The sequence below is a fragment of the Petaurus breviceps genome, unplaced genomic scaffold (genome assembly GCF_028583685.1).
Source record: "Petaurus breviceps papuanus isolate PSGF00001 unplaced genomic scaffold, PetGlider_PUasm1.0 90804, whole genome shotgun sequence".
Lineage (NCBI taxonomy): Eukaryota > Metazoa > Chordata > Mammalia > Diprotodontia > Petauridae > Petaurus > Petaurus breviceps.
The window spans coordinates 12,881,686-12,905,739 of NW_027187348.1; the positions used below are offsets into that span (position 1 = coordinate 12,881,686).

The 24,054-nt window shown below is 35.9% G+C and overlaps 1 protein-coding gene and 1 pseudogene across 1 annotated transcript in view; both read left to right on the forward strand.

Annotated features, from left to right (window-relative positions):
* The window catches only part of DNAH7 (dynein axonemal heavy chain 7), a 326,128-nt gene that overhangs the window by 200,802 nt on the left and 101,272 nt on the right, over positions 1 to 24,054 (forward strand). The window contains exons 44-46 of the mRNA XM_069070242.1: positions 1,529 to 1,709; positions 5,618 to 5,803; positions 20,312 to 20,475. Coding sequence (XP_068926343.1) covers positions 1,529 to 1,709; positions 5,618 to 5,803; positions 20,312 to 20,475 — 531 coding nt within the window. The remainder of the gene's footprint in view (positions 1 to 1,528; positions 1,710 to 5,617; positions 5,804 to 20,311; positions 20,476 to 24,054) is intronic.
* On the forward strand, positions 8,906 to 10,260 carry LOC138147627 (UDP-glucuronic acid decarboxylase 1 pseudogene; annotated as a pseudogene).

Sequence of the window (24,054 nt, forward strand, 5' to 3'; positions counted from 1 at the left end):
TGAAAACTTATTGTCATATGTTATTTCTAGGCTTCTTTTTTTCAGATGGATTAAGATGTTAAAGATTCTAAGTGTTTTAGGCTCAAGGGAGAGCCTATTATATATAGTGATCTTCTAGATCATATAAATAGAAAACAAGTTTATACATATGAAGCATAAATAGTGCAACACATAGAGAAGATAAGTAAAAACTATTTTGGTCACTATTTTGAGAAACATTGGCAAAATACAGCAAGAACCCTTAAAGTCATTTCTCCAAAAATACAAACTTCATTATTAAAAAATAGGCCTTCCTCAGAAAATCTTCATTGAATTTCTTCTTTCTCTTTGAGGGCTCTTTGATTTTCCTTACTCTAATCCCTTATAGAGAACTTTTTCCTTCCTCCTTATTTCTATTTCAGTATGAACTCGCTTCCTTGGCCATCTGTAAGGACTGTTGTTCATTGTAATTTGAAGCCACATATCTGTGCTTATTTATGTTGCTCAACATAATTCCATCTAGTTCTTTTAGCCACTACTATGCTCAGGTTCACTGATTCCTTCCTTTAAAAATTACATTATAGGTGAGAGTGAGGAGTGTGATAATTTAGTAGCTTGCTTCTTAATAATAGTAAAATTTCTTGGGATAACTCATGATATTCCCAACAATAATGAATCTGCAGGTTGAATGTAATAATGGCTCTGTTTTTCACTGTTTCTCCTCCACCTTTCCCCATCCCGGCCAACTCATCTGGAAAATGAAGGAGTTGGACTAGATTGCCAGTCTCTAAAATGCCTTCCAACTAAAAAAACAAAACAAAACATCAAATCCCATGATCCTATTAACATCTATGAAAATTACTTTGACAATAATATAAAATGTCACATTCTATCATCAGCAAGCAAAGTGGCATTCCTAATTCAATATGCACACAAAATTGTGTTAAAATAGTAGTGAGAAATTGGGCATGGTCCAGTCCACTGTCTCGCCCAGTCCCTCATTTGACTGATAGCTTACATTTAAGATGGCAGACTGAGGATAAGGATACAGTCCATAAACATAGAAGAGAAAATGTATGAAAATGGGCAAGGCCATGACATTGGCCTTATCAGCACCATTTCTTCCTTGGACAACTAATATAACTGGCTACAGACATGGTAACAATATAGGTTGAGTAATAAGCACATTCCTCTCCCATTCTTGTTTTGTATGCTAACATATGTAGAACACTAAATTAAATACTTTTGATGATAAGTCAGTTGTAGAAATAGTTTGGAATTTTATTTTGAAGAAAGAGAATAAGACAATTTGAAAATGCATGCTAGGTTTAGCTTCCATTTTAGAAGTCTATAATACTTTCCAGATATTTTAAGATTTGGTGCTTTCTTTTTCTTAAATTTTTCATTGATGCTTGATGTCATATTAGAAAAAGCAGTAGTATTATAGTTTTTAGTTAGTGCTGAGGAAACTAGAAATGCATATTTGAGTACAAAGATGAGTTTAAAAATGTTAGCTACATGTTCCAATTTCTTATATTGCTTTTTGTAGAGTGGCCAAAGTTGTAGCCCCAAAAAAGATCAAGCTGGCCCAGGCTGAAGGTGAACTTAAAATTGCCATGGATGGTCTTAGAAAGAAGCAAGCAGCACTTAAAGAGGTTCAGGATAAGTTGGCCGGACTTCAAGTTACACTTGAATTAAACAAACAAAAAAAGGCTGACCTAGAAAATCAGGTATGTAACAACTACAGATAAATACAAGATAATTTTCAGTTGTTTAATCATTGCACATTGGCCCAGATGTATGCCATATATCACTTTTCCTCCTCCCTCACCTATATTGGCTCGCATGAAGCCTAAGTGTGGCCTACGTTCAAAGGCTAGGAGGAGAGGACTGACTCTATTTAGGCCAATATGGGAATCTACATGTTCATTATTATGGTCATGCTATGAATTTGGGGAAAATTGTTCATCTTCTGAATGTATAACATGTCTGTTAATCATCAGTTCTGTAAATAATACTAGTTCATATTGATATCATCATGAAAAAATATCTGCCCAAATTCTGATTATATCCCAGAAAGAAAAATCAAAATATTCCCACAGGATCTGGACAAATAGGTCATCAAAATCAAATTATATCAAGAAATATGTAACCAATACCTACATACAAGGCATTAAGGGGAACAGGAGGCTATCAAAAAGTCCAAGATAGTCTTTTTCCTCAAGGAGCTAAGGATCTCCTTGGAAAATCTAAATAAATATGAAAGGATAACAAAATGTATGGTAGTAAATGATGATAAGGGAAGATGAACACTATGCATGTAGCACCCCATGGAAATATCCCCCACTTCACTGCATAGGTCCCACATGAATCTATGGGACAGCTTTCACAAGTTCAATTTCTCTGTGTAGCCATACACACTTCTATGAATATGATAACTTACAATCTCCAAACAATGTATTATCTTTCAGTAGTTAGCCAAATGATATAGTTCTCTGAAAGCAAGACATTTACTGAAATCGAATAGTAAGAAAATTTAACTAAGCATCTTTCCCATAAAACTAGGATTTGGTCTCCCACAAGTAGACCCAACTTTGTCATAGAGATTAGACATACATAAAGGGCAGGAAAAGAGAGGCATATACCTAGGGAACAAATTTGTCTTAAGACATATGTGGAAACCAAATCATGTCTGTCATGCTCCAGGGCTGCTGATGTCCTTGGGCACTTCTAAGACAAGACCAGTTGTCTTAGTCTAGTGTGTACATTGGAGGGGCTTCTGTGGGTCATGGCCAGACATTGCTTGGCCACAGATTACACTTCTGGCTCCCTGATGTACTCAGAGACTGCCCTTCTCTTCCTTCTTATATTTTTATCAATTTGCCTCTGATGAACCTCCATTACGGGATCAGTGGAGTAGAGAGAAGTTGTTGAAGAGAGATAGCTTGGCTAGGGAAAGCTTTATAGAGTAGGTAAAAATTAAACTAGGGGGCAGCTAGATGGCATAGTGAGTAGAGCACCAGCCCCGGAGTTGGGAGAACCCAGGATTGGTTCTTGCCTCAGACGCTTAACACTCACACACACGCAAAAAAAAAAAAACCAACAAAAAAAACCTGGCCATGTAAACTTGGGCAAGTTACTTAACCCCAATTGCTTTAAAAAAAATTAAACTAGGCTGCAAAGAAGGATGTGTAAGGTTTGAATATGTGGAAAAGAAGGAAAGGACAGCATTTCAGTAAAAGGAAATAGAGTTAGAAAAAATGCAGGATGAGAAAAGGTCAGTGCCATGTGTTGGGGATAGTAGATAAGTAAGTTTGACTAAACAAGTAAGTTTATAGAGATAAGTCTGGAAAGACAGCTTAGGACTAGATTATGGAGGGCCTCATGTGCCAAGCTAGAGTTTTGATTCAATAATGTAGCCTAGGAATCAAATACTATTATTTCTGATGCTTCACTTTTAATTTCTTCAGAGCCTTCAGATTTCTTCATGGTTGGGGTTTTGGGTTGGGAACTTGTTGATAGTAAAATCCTTTAGTTGAGTAGAAAAGCAGGCACCATTTTCATTGATCCCCTTATGGATTTACTATACTTACTCCATTACAATATTTCAAGATATTGGTGGAAGGTAAAGATGGGAGTCTGGGAATGTTCAGGTAGAAAGTTCTTTGAGCTCCCTATCTAGTGTCTCCTTATGCTACTCCTATAGTCCTGAAGACATAGCTTGCCTAAGCTGTTGATTTGTACCCTGCTGGCACCTGTAACAGCAATAGCTCTTTCTCGGTCCTGGGCACCAGGATGGTGTCCCCTTAGAACTCCCCATGTTTTCAGTCTATCAGTGACTCCATAAAGTACCATGCTCTCTCCTTCCTTCAAGTTCTTTCTTCCCATTGGCAGAGTAAGAGAACAAGTGAACAAACACTCCCTTGGCTCAGGGCAAGTTCTCCTAGTCTATAAATGTGCTTTTTCAGGGTATTTCAGGGAAAACGCCATGTAATCTTCTGCATTATTTAAGGGCCATCATGCAAACTATGCACCAAGAATGTTAAGTAATTCTAAGCAAATTAAAACAACATTATGTCGTGGAAAAGAGCACTGGAGTAGGAATAAGGATACCTGACTTCTGACACTAGTCCTGCCACTAATTCTATCACTCTGGGAAAGACTTCCAGCTTTGATATTTCTATGATCATTACAATGAGTCACTAATAATAAGCCTAGTTGAACAAATACAATAAAATTGTAGAGTGACAAATTTGTGCTTGAGAGGATTGATGTATGGAGAAAATGTCTCTGCTTTTATGAATACTGGGTACATAGCTTGCCCTGACTGGTCATCTCCCAGTAGCTCAGAAGCAACCCTAGAAAGCAACTGCAGTAGGATATATTTTTCTGGTCCAATTCCAGAATAGGGTTGAAACATAATAAAGAATGCAATAATTTATTGAATGATATATATTATATCTGTCACATAGATATCGTGGTTTTTTTTTTTGTCATGTAAGTTTTCTTTCTGGAACATTTCCCTTAATGAACATGGTTTGGGAAACATTGGTTTAAGTTTTAACAATATTATTGTTTTTCAAATTAGGAGATCTTTGAAGGAAGGTATATGTCGATCCTTAATTTTTGCTCTTTTGTTGTAAGAAACATTTAAAAAACAACCTGGAAATTCTTTTTCCTCCATAAAAATAATTTTATTAAAATCCCTAGCACAAACTTTTCTTGATATTGTCTTCTTCCTGTGTATATTCGTGTTGTCTCTTTAAAAATCACATCAAAATACTCCAAAGTAATACCTTTCTGAAATATTACCATTCTGTGGTTTGAAATAAAATTCACCCAAATCATTTAGGTGAATCATCATGTAACTTTGACGTATAGACTGCTTTTTTTCTTATTGATTAAAGTGAGATTTTATGTGTTTTAACACATAATAGGTGCTTTCTTGATATGTGTTCTCAGTAAGTACCAAAACTATGATAATTGATTGATTTCAGGTTAATCATCAATACCTAAATGAGTTAATTGAATTTACTGCCTCCAAAAGTAACATTTTGAAAATGAACATAAGGTTAAGAAGGATAATTCTGGCACCTATTTATTAAACCTATGTAAGATTTAAAATTTTTAAAATTTAAAATTTACTATGGAAAATTATTTTTCTGACCTGCTGGGTATATGGAAATGTTTATGTTTGTTGATTACTATCAACTTTGTAATAAAAAAGGTATATTAAAATCAGCATAATATTATTAGAAGCTTTTGAAAATTTGAAAACCTTTACATGAAAATAGTATTTGTGTGTAACTTATTTGACATTTTGCTTCTTATGAACTATTGATCCCTCCTTAAATATTGATACTTTTCATGTGAGGTAATGTCATATATTTGCATATGCATTGTAGACTTACATATGTTTATACTTGTGTGATGTCATAATTTCCTAATGTCCCTCCTAGTTCCAAAAATTTTATGATTCTGTGATTTAAAAACATATTGGTAAAAAGTTTTTCTCCTATTCAGAAAAGCAAAATTATTATATGAATATTTTAGCATGAGTAATTTGTGAACACAAAATCTTGCCAATTTTACTTGTTCTATTTCTGGACACTAAGAAGAAACTACTTTACTTTTCAAGGTTGACTTGTGCAGCAAAAAACTAGAGCGAGCTGAGCAATTGATTGGAGGCCTTGGAGGGGAGAAAACTCGGTGGAGCCTAAGTGCTTTGGACCTGGGGCATTTATATGTTAATTTGACTGGTGACATCCTCATTTCATCAGGAATTGTGGCTTACCTAGGAGCCTTTACATCAAGTTATCGACAGGTAACTGTATAGTATAGATACATGGAAATATAAGCAGTTTTCAAGGAAAATTGGCAAGTTATAAAAAGTTATTTATATTGATGTTTTATTTAGTTACACATATGTGCTAATAGCACTTTCCCCTCTAGTAAACCAACATATAATTGTATACCAGCAAACTTGTTACAAATTTGCTAGCACATGGTATGTTTTAATTTGACACTAAAATGAAGTATTAGGTGAAGAGATACAAACATATGTAGATGTTCTTTCCTGATCTTGTTACAAAATGCAGAACTCTTTCCCATAGTCCAGTTCTTCTAATAGTAAGGAGTAGGACCAATGATGTGTTATGCACATGAAGTTCAATTTGGTTATTTTTCCACTGTGTGTGTGTGTGTGTGTGTGTGTGTGTGTGTGTGTGTAGAGGAGTGGAGGAGCGGAGATAAGTGAGAGGTATTACACAGATGCAAAATGTAACGTGTAAAAGGTACCAAAATGTAAAAAGAGCTAGAGGAAGGCTTATAGAACTTATTTGAGCAATTCCTATGTAAAGGATATATGATAGGACATGGAAAAGGTTCTTGGGATGAGAAGGCATGGGTGGGTTAAAATCAAAATCATAATTTGCTATGCAAATCAATGCAGGGCAGTAAATTACTACATTCTTAAATCTAGATGAGATGAAATTATAGTAATAGAGGTGTTAATTTTATCTGAAGGGAAAGCTGAAAAGTCCTGAAGACTGAAAATCTATACTTAACACAAACTACACAGAATTGCTATTGAATAATGAAAGGAATGGCAAAAATAATTCTAGTTCTTCAAATGATTTTGAAGAGGAGATAAACATACTTAGAGTGGAATTTCTAAAAGCCCTTTTGAGTCTGATGGTATAAATCCAAATAACAGAGCATCTAAACCAAAACAAAATAATTTTTAAACATTATCTTGTTTAACTGTGATGAGTAAATTCATGCTCCTACAATATTTGACAGTATAAAAATATTTCAGAACCTGCATATAATAATATATGCTGTAGTCTTTGTCAATATTAAAGACCTGTGAAAAGACATTGAAAGATTACATCTATATCCATCTGGTACATTAAGTAGAAATCTTGACCATGTTACTTAGTTGAAGACAACCAATAAAACGAAATGTAGAATGAAACCCAGAAAACAAAAGTATATCTGAAATTCTTGATACTGTTAATCAACAGTTGAAAGTGAAAGCCTTAAGATTAAGGCAATATAAGGAATAAAAGGAGCTCAAAGAACAAAATAAACAATTCAACATTAATTAAAAAAAAAAACTAGAGAGACTTGAGAAAGAAAGGAACTAGAGGAGGAGAAGTCTCCAGAAGGGGAGTATAGCATATTTCAGGTCATTTAAATTTTTGGAAGAAGTTCAACCTAACAAAAATCTAAGTTGAAGCAAAGGAAAATAGGATTTGTGTATCAACAATATAATGGATAATGACAGTACCTCCAGGGAGATGCCTGAACATCTAATTTCTCTGAAAAACAGGAAAAGCAGTGGCTTTGCATAAGTTCTATAAATATTGGCTCAAGCACTTCACAGTGGTGTGTGAATTACTAACAAAGCATTTTACCAGATTTCTTTTGGATGCATCTTACCTCAAATTTCTTAACAAAAAACATCACATTTATGAGGTGTATTTTAAACAGAGTTGTGTTAAAAAAAAAAAAAAACTGTGCCTTCATAAAAGGTATTTATTACCAAAAGATGAGAACTCTAGTGAGCTTTTCAAATATTGGCTGCTTACATCTTTATGTACTTTATATAAAATATTACTTATATTGCTCAAAAATATATTTACACTTAAAAGAAAAAAATTGAGAAGCAAAAATGGTATGCCAAAGTGCCCCAGAGACTTGAAGAGCAATTCCCATTGCTTTAGTTATTATTTGAAAAGTCATGGTCAAATGTAAGCCAAATGTAAAGGTCTGTAACACTTATACCATCTTTATTGATTATGTCAAAGCCTTTGTCTCAGCTCTGCATTCCAGGCTTTATCACATACTTCAAATATATAAAATGAATCTAAGCATGGTGAGAATGCTAGAATATTTGATATCCATAGGGAAAGCCGTTTACTATTTAAAACACACTCCAAACACAATAAGATCAAGAACAATTGATATAAAACATCAAATTTTCTAGGAAAACAATTCAAGTCTACTATGATTCTACTATCCTTCAACCCATTGTCATCATTCCTGAAAAGAACTGAATGTGGCTTTTGGTGCAATAAGAAGTTATATTATATCATGATATGAATCACATTAATATCAAGTTATGTGCCTCCTCAGAAAAACTCATTAAATAGCTATTTGATCTTGTGGAAACTTCCATTCATGATCTAAAAATAAAAATATCTTTTGGACTCTATCTTTAAGACTGTTCATATGTGCCAAGAAAAAAACAGTAACTGAAGGCTTTAAGCTTAGATCCAGAGATCAAACTGAAATAGTGGATGAAGGTGATACTTAAAAATAGTTGGGTCAAGAAAAATCAAACATTACTCTGTCTAGGAGAAAGCCATGTAGCACAACATTTTGTGTTAAGAAACATACTGATATCCCAAAGTCAAAGCTTAATAGAGAGAATCCATTTTGATCATTAATACCTATATAATCTCAACTTCAATATATACTTTTGGCATGGTAAGATGTACAACAGTAAATATAGGTGTTCAAATAAAAACCCACACAATGTTAATTGAACATAGGAATCATCACCCCTAGCCAACTAAAGAAAGATTAACATTTCCTCATTAAAAGGAAGAGGAATTTAAAAAAGAAAATTAATAAATATTCTCAGTGCACTTGATCAGGTTAAAAATAGAAATACTTTTGGAACAAAAATGCTTCACATAGTAATAGTGAAGGATAAACTCAGAATTACTCCATTAAGCTTGTTGAATATGACCAAAATTGGTTTATTTCTGAATAGAGACTGGGAAGCACTTAAGATCCAAGACTATGTTGTGGAAGGAAAATATCTTATTTACAATTTAGGGTATAGTGCTGCTGCCATTGTGCAGCAAATGGCTCCCTACGCACACAGCAGGATCCTGGGCTCGTGCTGCTCCCAGGGATGGTGAGCAAGTGGCCACTACTATGCCTGGGGAGTACCATCAACCAGAGGAGGGTGAAGCTGCTAATGATCATTGCCTTTGTGGCCTGCATGACCTCTGTTTGGAGCAACTTCATTAACAGAAGGTCTGTATAGGAAAATAGAGAACAGAATATTGAAAATAAGATAGAAGAGGCTGTTGCACCATTGAGAGAGAAACTCAGAGACTTGGAAAAAAGCTTTGCCCAGAAGTACCCTCCAGTGAAATTTTTATCAGAAAAGGACTGAAGGGGTGGCCAGGTAGCACAGCGAGTAAGAGCACCGGCCCCAGTGTTGGGATAACCTGGGGATCAAATCCGGGCTCAGATACTTAGCACCCATCCAGAAACACCTGGCCATGTAACCTTGAGCAAATTACTTAACCCCACTTGCTTTAAAAAAAAAAAAAAAGATTGAAAAAGATTTTTGGTAAGTGGAAGGGCGGGGTTTTGGGTTCTCACCTTACTGACAAACTAATAATGGATGGCCATGAGGTTATAGTTATGGACAATTTCTGTACAGGCAGGCAAAGAAATGTGAAATGTTGGATCAGCCATGCAAACTTTGAGCTAATTAACCATAGCATTGTAGAGCCCCTCTACATTGAAGTAGACCAGATTAATCAGCTAGCATCTCCTGCTTCTCCTCCAAACTACATGTATAATCCTATCAAGATGTTAAAAACCAACATAATTGGAACACTAAATATGTCGGGGTTGGCAAAACATGTTGGAGCACGTCTTCTTCTGGCCTCTACCTCGGAAATATATGGAGATGTAGAAGTCCACCCCCAGAGTGAAGAATACTGGGGCCATGTGAATCCAATAGGACATAGAGCCTGTTATAATGAAGGAAAGTGTGTGGTGGAGAGCATGTGTTATGCCTACATGAAGCAGGAAGGGGTTGAAGTGCGAGTTGCTAGAATATTCAATACTTTGGGGCCACAGATGCATATGAATGATGACCAAGTTGTCAGTAACTTCATTTTGCAAGCTCTCCAGGGGAACCTCTCACAGTATATGCTTCTAGGTCACAAACTCGAGCATTCCAGTATGTCAGTAATCTAGTAAATGGACTTGTGGCCTTAATGAATAGCAATGTTAGTAGCCCTGTCAACTTAGGGAGCCCAGAAGAACACACAATTCTAGCATTTGCTCAGTTAATTAAAAACCTTATTGGTAGCGGTAGTGAAATTCAGTTTCTCTCAGAAACCCAAGATGACCCATAGAGAAAAAAGCCAGATCATCCAAAAGGCCAAGCTGATGTTGAGATGGGAGCCTGTGGTCCCTTGGGAAGAAGGCTTAAACAAGGGTGGTTGTAAGGATCAAATGAGATAATGATTATATAGCACACAACGCAGTGCCTGGCCCACAGTAAGTACTATGTAAATGATAGCTATTATTATAAAGGAGGGAGGACTGGCCTCATAGATAAGAAAACCTGGGTCCGAGTTACAGAGGTTCAGCTTGCACATCATCTTCCTATCTACATTGGTAAGAGTTTCCTCATTCAGAGTTCTTTTTGCATTTGAAATCACAAGTCAGTGAGAGAATGAATGAATGGATAAATAGGTAAATGTATAAACAGTAGTAGTAACGCTTCCTGTACCAGTAGAAGGAATATCTATATTGGTGAAATCAGATCCACTGAAGTATTGGAGTTATGAAATAGCAGTATTACTTTATTTCTCTCTTCCTCAGCTTCAAAGGTAATCTAAAATAAATTATCTTTATAAATTGCAAAACCATCTGCTGATTTTCCCTTTATAATCCTAGAAAACATGTTTTTAGATAAAAAGTTCTGCCTACCAAATAAAAATGTCACAATCTGGTAGTCTCTAGTATATTATATGTGGGTGTTGACTTTAAAAGCCTAGTAATTTTAGCTGAAAAATAACCATTCCTGATATTTTAATATAGAAAAACAATCCCTATAACAAGTGCTCTGTGCTCACTCTTGCTTGTCTTGTGCACATTTGAAAAGTTATTGAGCTTAATTCTGTAGTAAAAGTAAGCCCCTCCATCATATCAGGCGCTTTGGGTTAAGTGCAAATACTTTTAAATCATGAGAAAATTATTTGCTGTAGTTTCCTCCTCAAAGTGCTTATTCCTCAGTGTGGCTTAGTGACCTTCAAGGGTTATTCCATCAAAGCACAAATCCTAGCAAGTTCTACCATGCTGGAAAGGGATTGAGTATGAACCTAAAAACAATGCATTCTATTTCTGAGGACCAACCTAGCTAAATATGGAGAGGCTCATCACTAGTAAGCTGGCTAGGTGATGGATTCTTGGGCTAATTATAAATGGGAGATCCATGCCCAATTATCAGTGGATGGATATACAACTGGAGGATATGAACTGGGTCAGTATTGGCATTTTCATTATAACCAACTATAAGATAGAAGGATGTTGCATCTAAATAGAAGGATGGCTCACAATTTCTCTTTTCAGGACAAATAAGGGAGTTGACAGAGTTGGTTTTATGGTGTGGCCAAAGTTAATAAGCCCATTTAATGGGATATTTTTTCATCTTGTTTTGCAATGTTTGTGATAAATATTTACCCAAAAAAAAGATCTACTTTGAAAAGAGCTACTGCTTATTTATCAATATCTGTTGCTTAGGATGAAGAGGTAGAAAAATTGTAAAAAAAAAAAAAAAAAACAACTTGATAAAACCATCCAATTTCAATGTAAGTATGATACTCAGTGACTTTAAGGCAAAGGTTAGAAAAGGTGAGAATGCAAAAATGTTGGAAAATAGGGATCAAGGAATGAGAGTCAAAAGACTTTGCCTTACTTAAATCCAGTTCACTCACAAATCAAGATATCACCCCATGATGTCATTGGTCTTCTTCAAAAATGAACAGCAACAATATAGAATTCTCTCACCTCTGCATTTATAATTTTTTGAAGAAAAAATCAGGAAGAATTGGACATAATGAATCCTAAATAACATCAAAAAGTTGATTATGTTTTAATGGATTGGAAATGACTTATTACTGGAGTGTGGGAAGTCATTCAGAACCCAAATATCTTTGTACAAGTAGACTATAAACTTGTTAGAGAAAAGGTCAAAATTAGTACAAAGCTAGAAGAAATAATGAGAAAAGGATATGATATACACTTAAAAGAACTCCAGTCTGATCTATTTAAACAAATTATTGATAAAAATTCAAGATGGAGGGGGCCAGTGTGCTATAGAGGAAAGAGTGATGGATTTGAAACCAAAGAACCTTGCTCCAAATCTTGGCTCTATCCCTTAGCACTTATGTGACCTTGAACAATTCACTTAACCCCTCTGTACCTCATTTTCTCATCTGTAAATAATAGCGTTAGGCTATGTGGCCTACAAGTTCCCTTCCAGCTTTAAATAAATGATCTTTTGATTCTGTGAAGAAATGACAGAAATCAACGACAGTAATTTCAGGCAGATGTTCAGCCAATGTAAATTGATTACCATGGTGAAAGCAGAAGAGCCTAAAAAGTGCTTCTTTAGTCATCAATCATTTGACTTTACTTGCCAATGAGTAAAATATGGTAGCCAAGCACAGTACTGGTTTAGAATATAAACTCATTGTTAAAATTCTACAGAGAAAGACTATTGAAGATTTGCAAGTTGTATCAGCTCATAAAACAGAAGAAAGGCAGATGTTAAAACCTTAATTTTAAAAAGTTTATTGAGAGACCTAATTAAACAAAGTCATCCTAATGGCATTTAAGGGTGAAACCAGAAAGATTAAAACATTAAAGTTGGAAGAGATGTACAAAAAATTTTAATAACAAACTCTTTTCAGAACCAAGGACAGTAGAATCATCACCCTTAGACCCTAATATATGATGTGCTCATATATGATAGTCTCAGATATGCTTCCAGATAAAGTATGTAAGGCACTAAGGAGAATTCGAAAAACAATTGGATTAGGCTGGATATATATAGAGATCCATGCTGGAGGCCAGTTGTGAGAGGCACTGAAGGAACAATTTACAAGGTATCTGAGGAAAGGGGAGATGCAAAAGACATAGAAAGTGTCTCAGACCTTATTAATGTCTTAAAAGCTAATCAAGAGCATATCATCAGTTACTGATGTATATTCATACTTTTCTCATGTATGAAAATACTATGATTTTAATCTACAAATGTATAGAGGGCATCTTTGGATGTATTAATAGATATAGATAAATATCTAATAAATAGATATGGACAGGCTTTTGCAGGATGTATTTCATAGTAGAGCTCATCTTTACTATCACACAACTGACTGAAAGATTTAAAATAAAACATGGCTTTGAGGACAGTGGAAAGGCACATGGTGGGTCTGAGCAAGCTGGAACACAACAGATGAGGGACTATGAAAAGAACCCAGATAAAGGATGTCGTTAAAGGATGTGTATGTTTGGGGAAAAAAAAGATGAACAGCTCATGTGACAAAAGTAAGGGCTAACCATTAGAGAGCCCTTGTGCTCCCTGGAATTGTTATAGTGTCAAGAGAAAAGAAAGGCCCCCAGCATGTTGGATAGACCCCGTGGTGGACTAGGACGTGAACGAGAGTCACACTCGATGAGCAGCCATGGACGGGTTACGATGTTCATTGTTGGAGGGGACATTCACATCAATAAGACTCCAGATCCATTCAGTCCACTGTATTGTCCTAGTGATCATGCCTTCATTCTTTGAATGGGTCTATGTAACTGTCAAAATATCTACTTTACATCCAAAATGCAAGTTATTAATGGGTCTGGCTTTCCTAATTGGACTCAATAAAAATTCTATACATTCCATGCATTCTTTAGCTCTCCAAAATCATTGACAAGTACCCGTGGTCTTGATAGAGTCCTGACAGCTGCTTTGTTGTGCTATAGAGTCTTAAACTCTGGAAAAATAATAGGGTATATCTCTGCCAATTGCCTGACTAAATAAGTGAATTTTCACATAAAAAAAAAATAAAACAAACGCCAAATCCTTTGTTGTTCACTCCCCATTCTTTTTTGACTGTTCACACTGCAATCATTTTCCAAGCCTCAGTCGCCATTCTGGCTCATTGCTTTTGTACTATTAGTACTATTTGTGCTATTAGACTGTCATAGCGGAGAGACAACAGTGGAGTCAGAAAGCCCTGAGAAATCTTCTGACAAATACTGGACCTAGTGCTTGGGAAAGTCACTTAACTTCTCAGTGCCCCAGATGCTTTGTAAGACTGCAAGGTCCAATCTGCCCACTCTGCATTGGTAGAAAAAGTTTTCTCACTGGGAATTTCTTACAGAAATGAAATTGCCAGCCTGGACCCCCCCTGAAAATAGATCTTATCAAATAAGCTCAGAATCTGGTATATATTTTTCATACTCTCCCATTCTCCAGAATCTTTCTAGATGTCTGACGTTGCCTCAGCAATCATATCTTCCAGTTGTTTAAATGTCTGACTATGTGGCTTTTCTGTTCATGGTGACTTCATCAAAGGCAACTAAGTACTCACCTTCTATCTCCTTACTTCTCCATTAGGCATTTCTGTTCTGTCCTCCCTAGTCCAAAGATGATGATTCTTGGCAGAGACAAGCTCTGTGCCTTTTCTCCATCATTGTCCCAGCCATCCCATGCAGAGTTCCATTATTTTCTTCTATCAGCTTCTTTTCTCTAACAGAGCTTTAAAAAAATATCCTTTTTGTTATTAATTTTCCCTGCTAGCCTCCTCTCACTCTGAACATTAGCAGTCCTGCCACTGTCATCACTAGTCTGTACCATATTTCTGTGTTCATCCTCCTTTGAATTCTTTTGCTTATGTATTTCGTAAATGTCTTTTAAAAATCTAAGTGAATTGATGAGGTTTCATATATTCATATTAATTTCTTTTGACTACTCCCTCTTTTCCTCCTCCTCAAAATAGTTTCTCTCTGAATCTTAAGAATTTCATTTTTGAGACGTTTTTGATTTATTCTAAGCCGACTAAAGAGCAGGTTTACTTTACCTGATCTTTCAGTCAAGATGCTAATCCTGCGTCTTTACTTCTCCATTTTCTGAGCATACAAAGCTAATGGATAGGTGTGGTTCTAGCCTAACCTTCAGCAAGTGATGTAAAGTCTCATTCTAATGATAATTGTATGCATTGCACTAGGAATGCCACATGTTGATTCCACTGAGATTTCTGTTCATGCCTTAGTATTTCTGTTCATGCCTTAGTATTTCTTTTCTTTTTTTTTTTTTTTTTTTAAGCAATCGGGGTTAAGTAACTTGCTCAAGGTTACACGGCCAGTTATTTCTGGGTGTGGTGCTGAGTGTCTGAGCCCGGGATTCGATCTCCAGGTCGTCCCAACACTGGAGCCGGTGCTCTTACTCGCTGTACTACCTGGCCGCCCCGATGCCTTAGTATTTCTGGCATGTTAATTAACTTGCAATTAAAAGCTCAAGCTGTGGGTCTCCTTGGAGGGATGGTAAAATATAGTTTGAGATTTTTTGATAACTGTCAAATCCAACATTTTTTGGAGTAGTTTACTTTCAGACTCTGCCTTGGTCATAATGGATCCTAGTAAAGGGATCCACATTCAAAGAAACACTTCTTTCAAAATACTTCAGCAGGTATAGGAGCTTTTGGATTCCTGATGGGTAACTGTGAAAGATCAGTCACCACTGCATATGCTTTATTTCCTTCCAGAGATTAAAACTCAATACATGGCGCAGCCAGGTAGCACAGTGAGTAAGATCACCGGCCCTAGAGTCGGGGTGATCTGGGATTGAATCCGGGCTCAGATACCACCACACCCAGAAATAACTGGCTGGGTAACCTTGAGCAAGTTACTTAACCCCAATCGCTTTTTTAAAAAAGCCCAAAAAACTCAATCCATGTAAGTTTCAAAATTTTACTATTGTTTATACTCTCCAAATATGTAGAATGTGTTTATAGTGGTTTTCCCTGAACTTATCAAATAATCTCTTGAGTCTGTGGAAATTGTTCCTTTCTAGCTCTAGGGTTCTCTCTTGATCTATATGCCAAACTCATGACTTCATGGTCATAAAATCATAGGTCTTGGCTAGTACTTGTTCTTTCCTCATGCCATATGCAGGATCTGTTATTGATCACTATAGTACTTCATTGCCCAGCTCCAACTTCTGACATTATTGTATTAGCAGCAGTGTGCCTTCTAGGGGATAGCATGTGAGTCCCTTAGGTTCATTTCCTTAGGGTCTCTTGGGAAATCCTTTGGCCATTTGTTCTTGCTACCAGTCATGGAACCACAACACAACAACACGCAACTAAAACAATCAATCACTAAGCCCTTATTCTGTACTTCCTATGTTCTAGGCACTGTGCCAAGCTGGTAATATGAAAACATAAAAGGAAACTAGTGTCTGCCTTCAAGGAGCTTATGTTCTAAGATGCATTCTTTCTAACATATACAAATGTACAAAATACCTATAAATTAGACACAATGTAAACCATTAGTAGCTGAAGAGAGCAGGAAAGGCTCCTGTAGAAGTTGGCTCTTGAAGGAGACCATGAATGGTGTATATGGTAACTCTTTTTTTGTTTTTTTTTTTTTGGAGGGCAATTGGGGTTGTGACTTGCCCAAGGTCACACGGCTAGTTTTTGTGTTAAGTGTATGAGGCTGGATTTGAACTTAGGTCCTCCTGACTCCAGGGCTGGTGCTCTATTCACTGTGCCACCTACCCGCCCCATATATGGTAACTCTCTTTTTTTTTTTGCTTTTTGTAGGGCAATTGGGGTTAAGTGACTGGCCCAAGGTCACACAGCTAGTAAGTGTGTCAAGTGTCTGAGGCCAGGTTTGAACTCAGGTCCTCCTGACTCCAGGGCCGGTGTTCTTTTCACTGTGCCACCTAGCCACCCCATGGTAACTCTTAATCAGAATATTTTAACAACTAGAACATTTGATTATTCTGCCAGGAATACTCTACTATACAGTACTGTAGCAATTGTGAAAACTTTGTGTCTGCAGTATTCCATTCTACAACAGCTCACAAAAAAGTAAAAAGAATAAATATGAAAGTGTAACTTTATTTCATTTCATATCTCATGAGAGGAATAAAATTTGACTGTTTTTGACCCAGGAGATAGTGGGTAGAAGTGAATTAATGGTGGTACCCATTTGAGAGACAGAGGATAACATGTGTGCTAAAATGGTTGAAGGAAAAATTGGCAAAATGGGAACTCCATAATGCATCTCCCAAAGAGAGAGCCCCAAGTTATGCTTGTTCTGTCACTCAATTTCATCAGTGACTGATACCTATGTCTCCTTTGCCTCCTTTTCATTCCCCACAATTTTCAGTGATAAGTTCATTATAGTCTTAATGATGGGTTGATTACCCTACCTTTGCTTCTCCTTCAGACTTCCATCTTCTCTTGACCCAAAGTAACAAAAAGAGGTAGAACTGCCTGGGGTGTAATGGATGGAAATTTAGTTTCTTAAATAGGTTCAGTTTTTTTATGGCCAAATATTGACCATATATCTGTAAGACCAAAGAAGCAAAGGAAAGCAACTTTACCAAATATGAGAATGAGCCACAGGAAAGATCCATAGCAGGTATAAGGTACCAAGAAAAAGCTTTAAGGGGTCCAGGGTACTAAATTCTGGAGAAAGGGGTTATAATAGTTGACTTTTATATAGTACTTTAAAATTTGTGAGATGCTTTCTATGTTATCTCATTTGATCTTCATTTTTATTTTAGCACAATACCCAGTGCATAGTAGGTACTTAGTAAATATTTATTGGATTGGATTGGTTTGGATCCTGTGAGGTAGTAAGTACTATAAGCCCCATTTTATACATGATGCCAAGGGTATACCTTCTTCCCAGTTCATATGGGTATTCTCAGGGGGCTTGGGCAGGGACCTATTGCTTCAGAGTGAACTGGGTTTAAAGTTTTGTGGAAGGAAGGAAGGAAGGAAGGAAGGAAGGAAGGAAGGAAGGAAGGAAGGAAGGAAGGAAGGAAGGAAGGAAGGAGGGAGGGAGGGAAGGAAGGAAGGAAGGAAGGAAGGAAGGAAGGAAGGAAGGAAGGAAGGAAGGAAGGAAGGAAGGAATCTAGCTAAACCCCAAGTTAAGTGGGCAGCTTCTGGCCATCAAAATTTACCTTCCTTTGGAGTGAAGGAGAAGGAGAGAGAGGATGAGGAGGAGAGGAGTTACCCAACTAGCTGGGTCCTCATTCAGGCAGCTTGGTCTACTCACAGGTTATGGTTGTCCTTTGTCTTTAAGAGGACCATGACATCAGGGAAATGATGATATGACTTGTAGTTGACTTTGATTTGAATGAGAGGCGGTTGTACAAGGTCACCAGCCTCACTTTCTCCTCCAGAGTAGGTCCCTGCCCAAGCTCCACTTAATGACTGTGTATTGGGCCCTCCTGGCTTAGAGTTTCTCTTTGCAACATCAAGCCAGAGGGTCTCCCTGTCCCAGCTTGATTTTTTTTCTCTTTTTCTAATTAAAGAAATCCCTTTGACATTCCTTGACTCACTTCTTAAATAGGCCTATTCACTGAATGGGTGTTACCTGACTCTTGAGTGAGTACCTGCAAAGGCCTTAGCCAAAAAGGGCCATGGTCTCCCATTGCATCCTGGGTCATCTCCAGCCATCCTGATGAATATCAGGTCTCTGGATCCAGATGGCTCTGGAGGAGAAAGTGAGGCTGGTGACCTTGCACATCCCTCCCTCCCTCTGATCAAAGTCAACTGCAAGTCACATCATCATTTCCCTGATGTCATGGTCCTCTTTGAAAACGAAGGACAGTCACAACAGCAATGGGTATTCTCTGGCTCTGTATCCATTCAAAATCAGAACACCACTGATATGTTTGCTTTTACTTGTCATCCAAAGGAAACAATTCCTAATAAAGGTATTTGATAATGCATAGTAGTATAGTAAGAAAAGTAGCAATAAAACATTTTCCCCGTAAACCTGAGGCATACTCTGCCATAGATACGTCAGTGGGAAATCTAGATAAATCATAATAAATAAATAAATATTATAATGATAAATAAATCATAGATAAAATATATGGCCTAGGAAAATGTATGGAGGGACTCCTCATAACTCTAACATTGTAGATATACCACATCTTTCCCTACCACCCCTCACATCCCAGTATTATTATGTACATGTGAGTGTCAGAATCTTACAGCTTTGGCCTTACATGCAACTGAGAAATCTGAGATTCAGAAAGGTTGTGGCTACACAGCTAGCAGGTGTCAGAGATAGGATTTAAACCCTCTTTTCTTATGATTACAAGTCCAACATTCAGGATTCATGGTGATAGGAAGGTTTAAATTGGTTTTTTAAAATCATTAATTGAGGAACAGATTTTTTACTTTATTCAGTAATACCATACATACTATGGAAACTCTCCCAGAAAGAAGGGGAATGGAAGAGGCTCCTGAAGAAAGGAGGATTTAATACTTTCAGGGGTCTTCCTAATCCAGGGGGCAGAAGCAGGAGCTGTAGTATATGTAGAAACTGTGAAAAAGCAAAGTCAAACTTCCTCTATTCATGAGCCACTGTTCTAAAGGAGAAGTTCTCTAATAATAAGAGCTATTTAAAAATAGAATAGGACACGTTGGTGGCCCATAGGATACAATACCTGGCCTGGAGTGAGAAAGGCTCATCTTCCTGAGTTCAGATCTTGCCTTTGTCACTTATTAGTTTGTGTGGCACTGGGCAAGTCATTTAACTCTGTTTGTCTCAGTTTCCTCACCTGTAGAATGAGTTGGAGGAAATGACAGATCATGTCAGTGTCTTTGCCAAGAAAACCCTGAATGGGATCACAAAGAGTCAGGAGTGACTGAAACGACTGAACAGCAACAAGAACAAAATGGAATAGGATGCTTCAGGAAGCAGCAGCTTGCTCTTCAGAAGTCTGCAAGCAGAGGGAAAACCGCCCTGTGATAAACAGAAAAGCCAGATAAATTTCACTGATTTGTGGCTAACAAAAACCTTTTTTTTTTGCAATTACCAGTGACAAAGTTGAAAAAAAGAATCTATATTTGTAGTGCTATATTACTTAAGTTCAAAAATACATTATGCGTGAGGAAATATATTTATAATTCAAAGATATTTTATGGAGAAAATGTAGTAATCTCAAAACTATATTTATAAAATGATAAGACTTTAGAATAATGGTTGGTAATTATTTTTTTTTCTCAGGATGCACAAGATTCTACTAACTTTAATACTGAGTGACTTAGGTTTCACAAAAGAGCTTTAATCCTAAAAAGGAATGTAAAATATTTCTTTTTTTACCCCTTTGTTGTGATGTAAACTAAAATGTATTATGTTTGAATAAACTAGAAAATCCTAATTTTGAAATGTTTGATCCAGAAACATATATTGTCACATACAAATCGTCATTTTTCTAACATCCACATTTTTTTGCCCTTTGTTTTGTTCCTAAAAGGACCAAACTGAGGAATGGACATTGTCATGCAGAGAAAGAGACATCCCTTGCTCAGATGATTATTCTCTTACAAGCTCCTTAGGAGAACCTGTGAAAATCCGGGCGTGGAACATTGCTGGCTTGCCCTCAGATTCCTTTTCCATTGATAATGGGATCATCATTATGTAAGGAAAATGTTTTCTCCTCAGGTTGACCAAAAACAGTTGTTGAGTATTTGATTTGTATCTACAGTAAGATCTTGTCACAGTGCCTTATAGTGTGGAATTTAGACTATTTTTCTGAGTCGGCAGAGAATAAATTCTGGTAAGTCCCATCAGTTTGAAAGAATGGACATTTCTGTCATCTAAGAATCAGAGTACCTTATTTGGACAGGGCAGCTAGGTGGCACAATGGACAGAGTGTCAGGCCTGGAAATAGGATGACTCATTTTTCTGAGCTTGAAGCTAACCTCAGACACTTACTAGCTGTTTGATCCTGTTAAATCACTTAACCCTATTTGCCTCAATTCCTCATCTGTAAAATGAACTGAAGGAATTGGTGAAATCTTCCAGTATTTCTACCAAGAGAACCCCAAACAGGTCATGAAGAGTTGGTCACAGCTGAAAAACAATTGGAAAAAAAAAGCATATTTAGAAATGCTTATCAATAAAATGTTAATCATTGTAAGAGTTATTGTTAGTATTTTGGAAAAACTCATGAAAAATTATGCATTTTAGCCATAGGTGTGCATTGAATTTTACTGAGTGTATTGACACATGCTTGGGGAGAATTCCCAGGGGGAGGGAAGAACCAAAGGGAGTGCCCCTCCCACATGTGCTGCCTAGCACGCCTACCCCATGCTTCATTCAGACTGCTGTTTGTGGTGTAAAAAGAAACAACAGATCTTTTGAAGCATTGAATAAGTATATTATTTTTAATGAGTTCCCTTATTTACTTTGTGCAACTCAAGAAATATAAGTAATACTGTTTATAATGAAGACAGTTTGGGTTTTTCTGTCCTTTTTTCAGCTTTTAAAGTATGATATTAACCAAGAATTGCAATGGAAAGAGAATGTTTTTGATTTTCATTATCCAAATTTTAATTTTTTGATTAAAAGTTCACTTTAAACTAGTTAACACAAATTTCTCAACAACAGTCTGATACTATTATTATAAGTTCAAGAAAGCATTTTCAAATCTCATTTAAACTCCTTAAGTTGTAATGAAAATTTGGTAACTTTATTCTATTCACTCAATTCTTGGGGTGGGCCCCCACCTGTGGTAAATTTATGAGAGGATATGGACTAGAATTATACAGGGTGAGCAAACCAGGTGATTTGGAATATGTAGTATTGGGGGGAATAGTAAAAATGATAAGACCATAGATCCAATGGAGTATTGGTACATTGAACGCTTTCTGTGATAAAGCCAGTATAAATAAATAAATAAATAAATTACTCATACGAATTGTCAGAAAACAAGTCCACCAAAATTTTCACTTTGAATATAATTCAAATTGAATTTTGTAATTTTGGTCATTAAAATGACCAGCTGTTTTGGTATTAGGCAGACGTGGAGATTGAAATGGCAAACTACTCCAGTATCTTTGGCAAGAAAACCCAAATGGAGTAGTTATACAGAGTTGGACACTATTGAAATGACTGAACAACAAAAAGAAATAATTGGTGTTTCGAATATTCATGTATTTAGTGACAAGATTCCATTTATTTAGTATATATGGTAAACTGAAAAAAATATTTTAAATTGTGTCATGTGCTCTAAAATATAAAAATCAACTTAATATTTATATACCATAGAAATTTCATATTGTTGAATTAGCTCACATATTTGATAGAGATAAACTAAAAAGGAACTCATGTCTTGAATAGTAATGAGATTTAATTGAATTTTTTTGACCATACAAAAAGCAGGATGGCTCATATAATTTTATAAGAGAAGAACCTAGAGGAGATGTTCAGTAGTATAAATTCCCATTTTAAAAAAAGACCCAGTAAGCCAATGTCTTCCTAGGTGAGAGAGAAGATAAAAGAATAGGTAGGCAATGGTGGGGTTTGTATTTCTTCAAAAGATGAATATATAAAATATATAACAGTTATCAGTATTTGCATAAAACTTTTAGTTAGAGTCTGGTAATTACTCCTCAATCATACTTGGTAAAGATACATGATAGAAAATTATTGAAATGTCCTATATTTTAAATAGCATTGCTTAAGGATCATTTTATCAGGAAGATGAGAGAGTAGTTGTTTTTCCCTAGCCTCTTCATTAAAAAAAAACTCATAGAACGGAATTAAATAACAGATATGTAGTGACAAAAACTGAATCCACAAGATATAAAGACAAAAGCAACACAAAAGGTTAAAAAAAATCATGGAATATTATCAGACATATTAAGAATTCCCACTTATTATTCCTACCCCCTACCCCCAGGATGAGATAGTGTGGATGACTTGATGTCTGCAGTGAAATTAAAGGAAGGCTTTACTTTGATGAGATCATAGATCCATTGATATATCAGCATCTTTTAATGAAATGAAATATGTAGTGTTATTTTTTTGGTCCAGACCTGTGATCTCATCAGTGTAGAGAGTACCTGGAAAGGAAATTCTTCCTACCAATGAAGATCAGTAACTGCTCAGCAACTTGGTAGTCTTTGAGATTTGCCTGGTACACTGAGAAGTTAAATGACTCCTTCAGATACACAACCAGCGTATTACAAAGGTGCAACTTGAACCACTATTGTCTTGATTCTAATCCGAGCCCTCTATTTACCACACTGCAATTTTTTATGATAAATATGACTATGAGGAAACATGGAAAGTAAAATCAGCAAAAACAGAATCATTTGCACATTGACTTACAAGGATGTATGAAAAAAGAAAACAAAGCCAAAAATAATGAAACAATATAGTCAGAAAGGAATGTGATGTGGAAGAACCACTTGTTTATTTTCTGGTGATTTTGCCTTAAGTGCTAAAGGGGCTTTATGTAGAATTTTGTTCCCTATAAATTTATTTGTTGCTATCTTTGTTGCTAATTACTACATTTATAATGAAAACTTTTAAAATTTGCAAAAAGAAGAAGAAGAAAAAAAAGAAAAAGTAAGACAGATCAGCCAAGTATTGTGGTGACATCAATTTTGAATGCCGTGGGTATTTTGAAATTAGATGGTTCAAAATTCATTTTCTAGCTTTTGTTTATCTATAATTTATGGTGATAGTTATTCCAGAGACATCATTTATTGACTTTGAAATGACCAGCATGAATTGCAAATAATTTCAAAGATGTAGTTTAAAATTTATAGAATTTTGAGTTTCAAACAGGAGAATAATCCACATTTGACAGTTATTTTTTTAACTATTTTCATCTCAGTTAAATAATTTGATTAAAATAGTAGTGGTCCAAGAACATAATTTTCTTTGGGAATTGAAAAAATAAGCAATGAGAAAATAGAAATATTTATTTGATAAGTAACAATTTTTATTCATGTACAACTACCACAAAATTCCCTATGAAATGAAGAATTAAATACAAATTAAATTTGAATTTTAAAATAAAGACCATTTGCAGATTTTGACCCAATGTACATGAAAAAATGAAATGTAATTTTGTCATTCAATTTCACTTAAATATACTATTTTGTTTTCTCAATTAGGACATCAAAACCATAATTCTGGAAGTTGTATCTTACCTTCTTTGGATACACAATTTGGAAAAATTGTGATGAGATTAGTTGAAGTTAT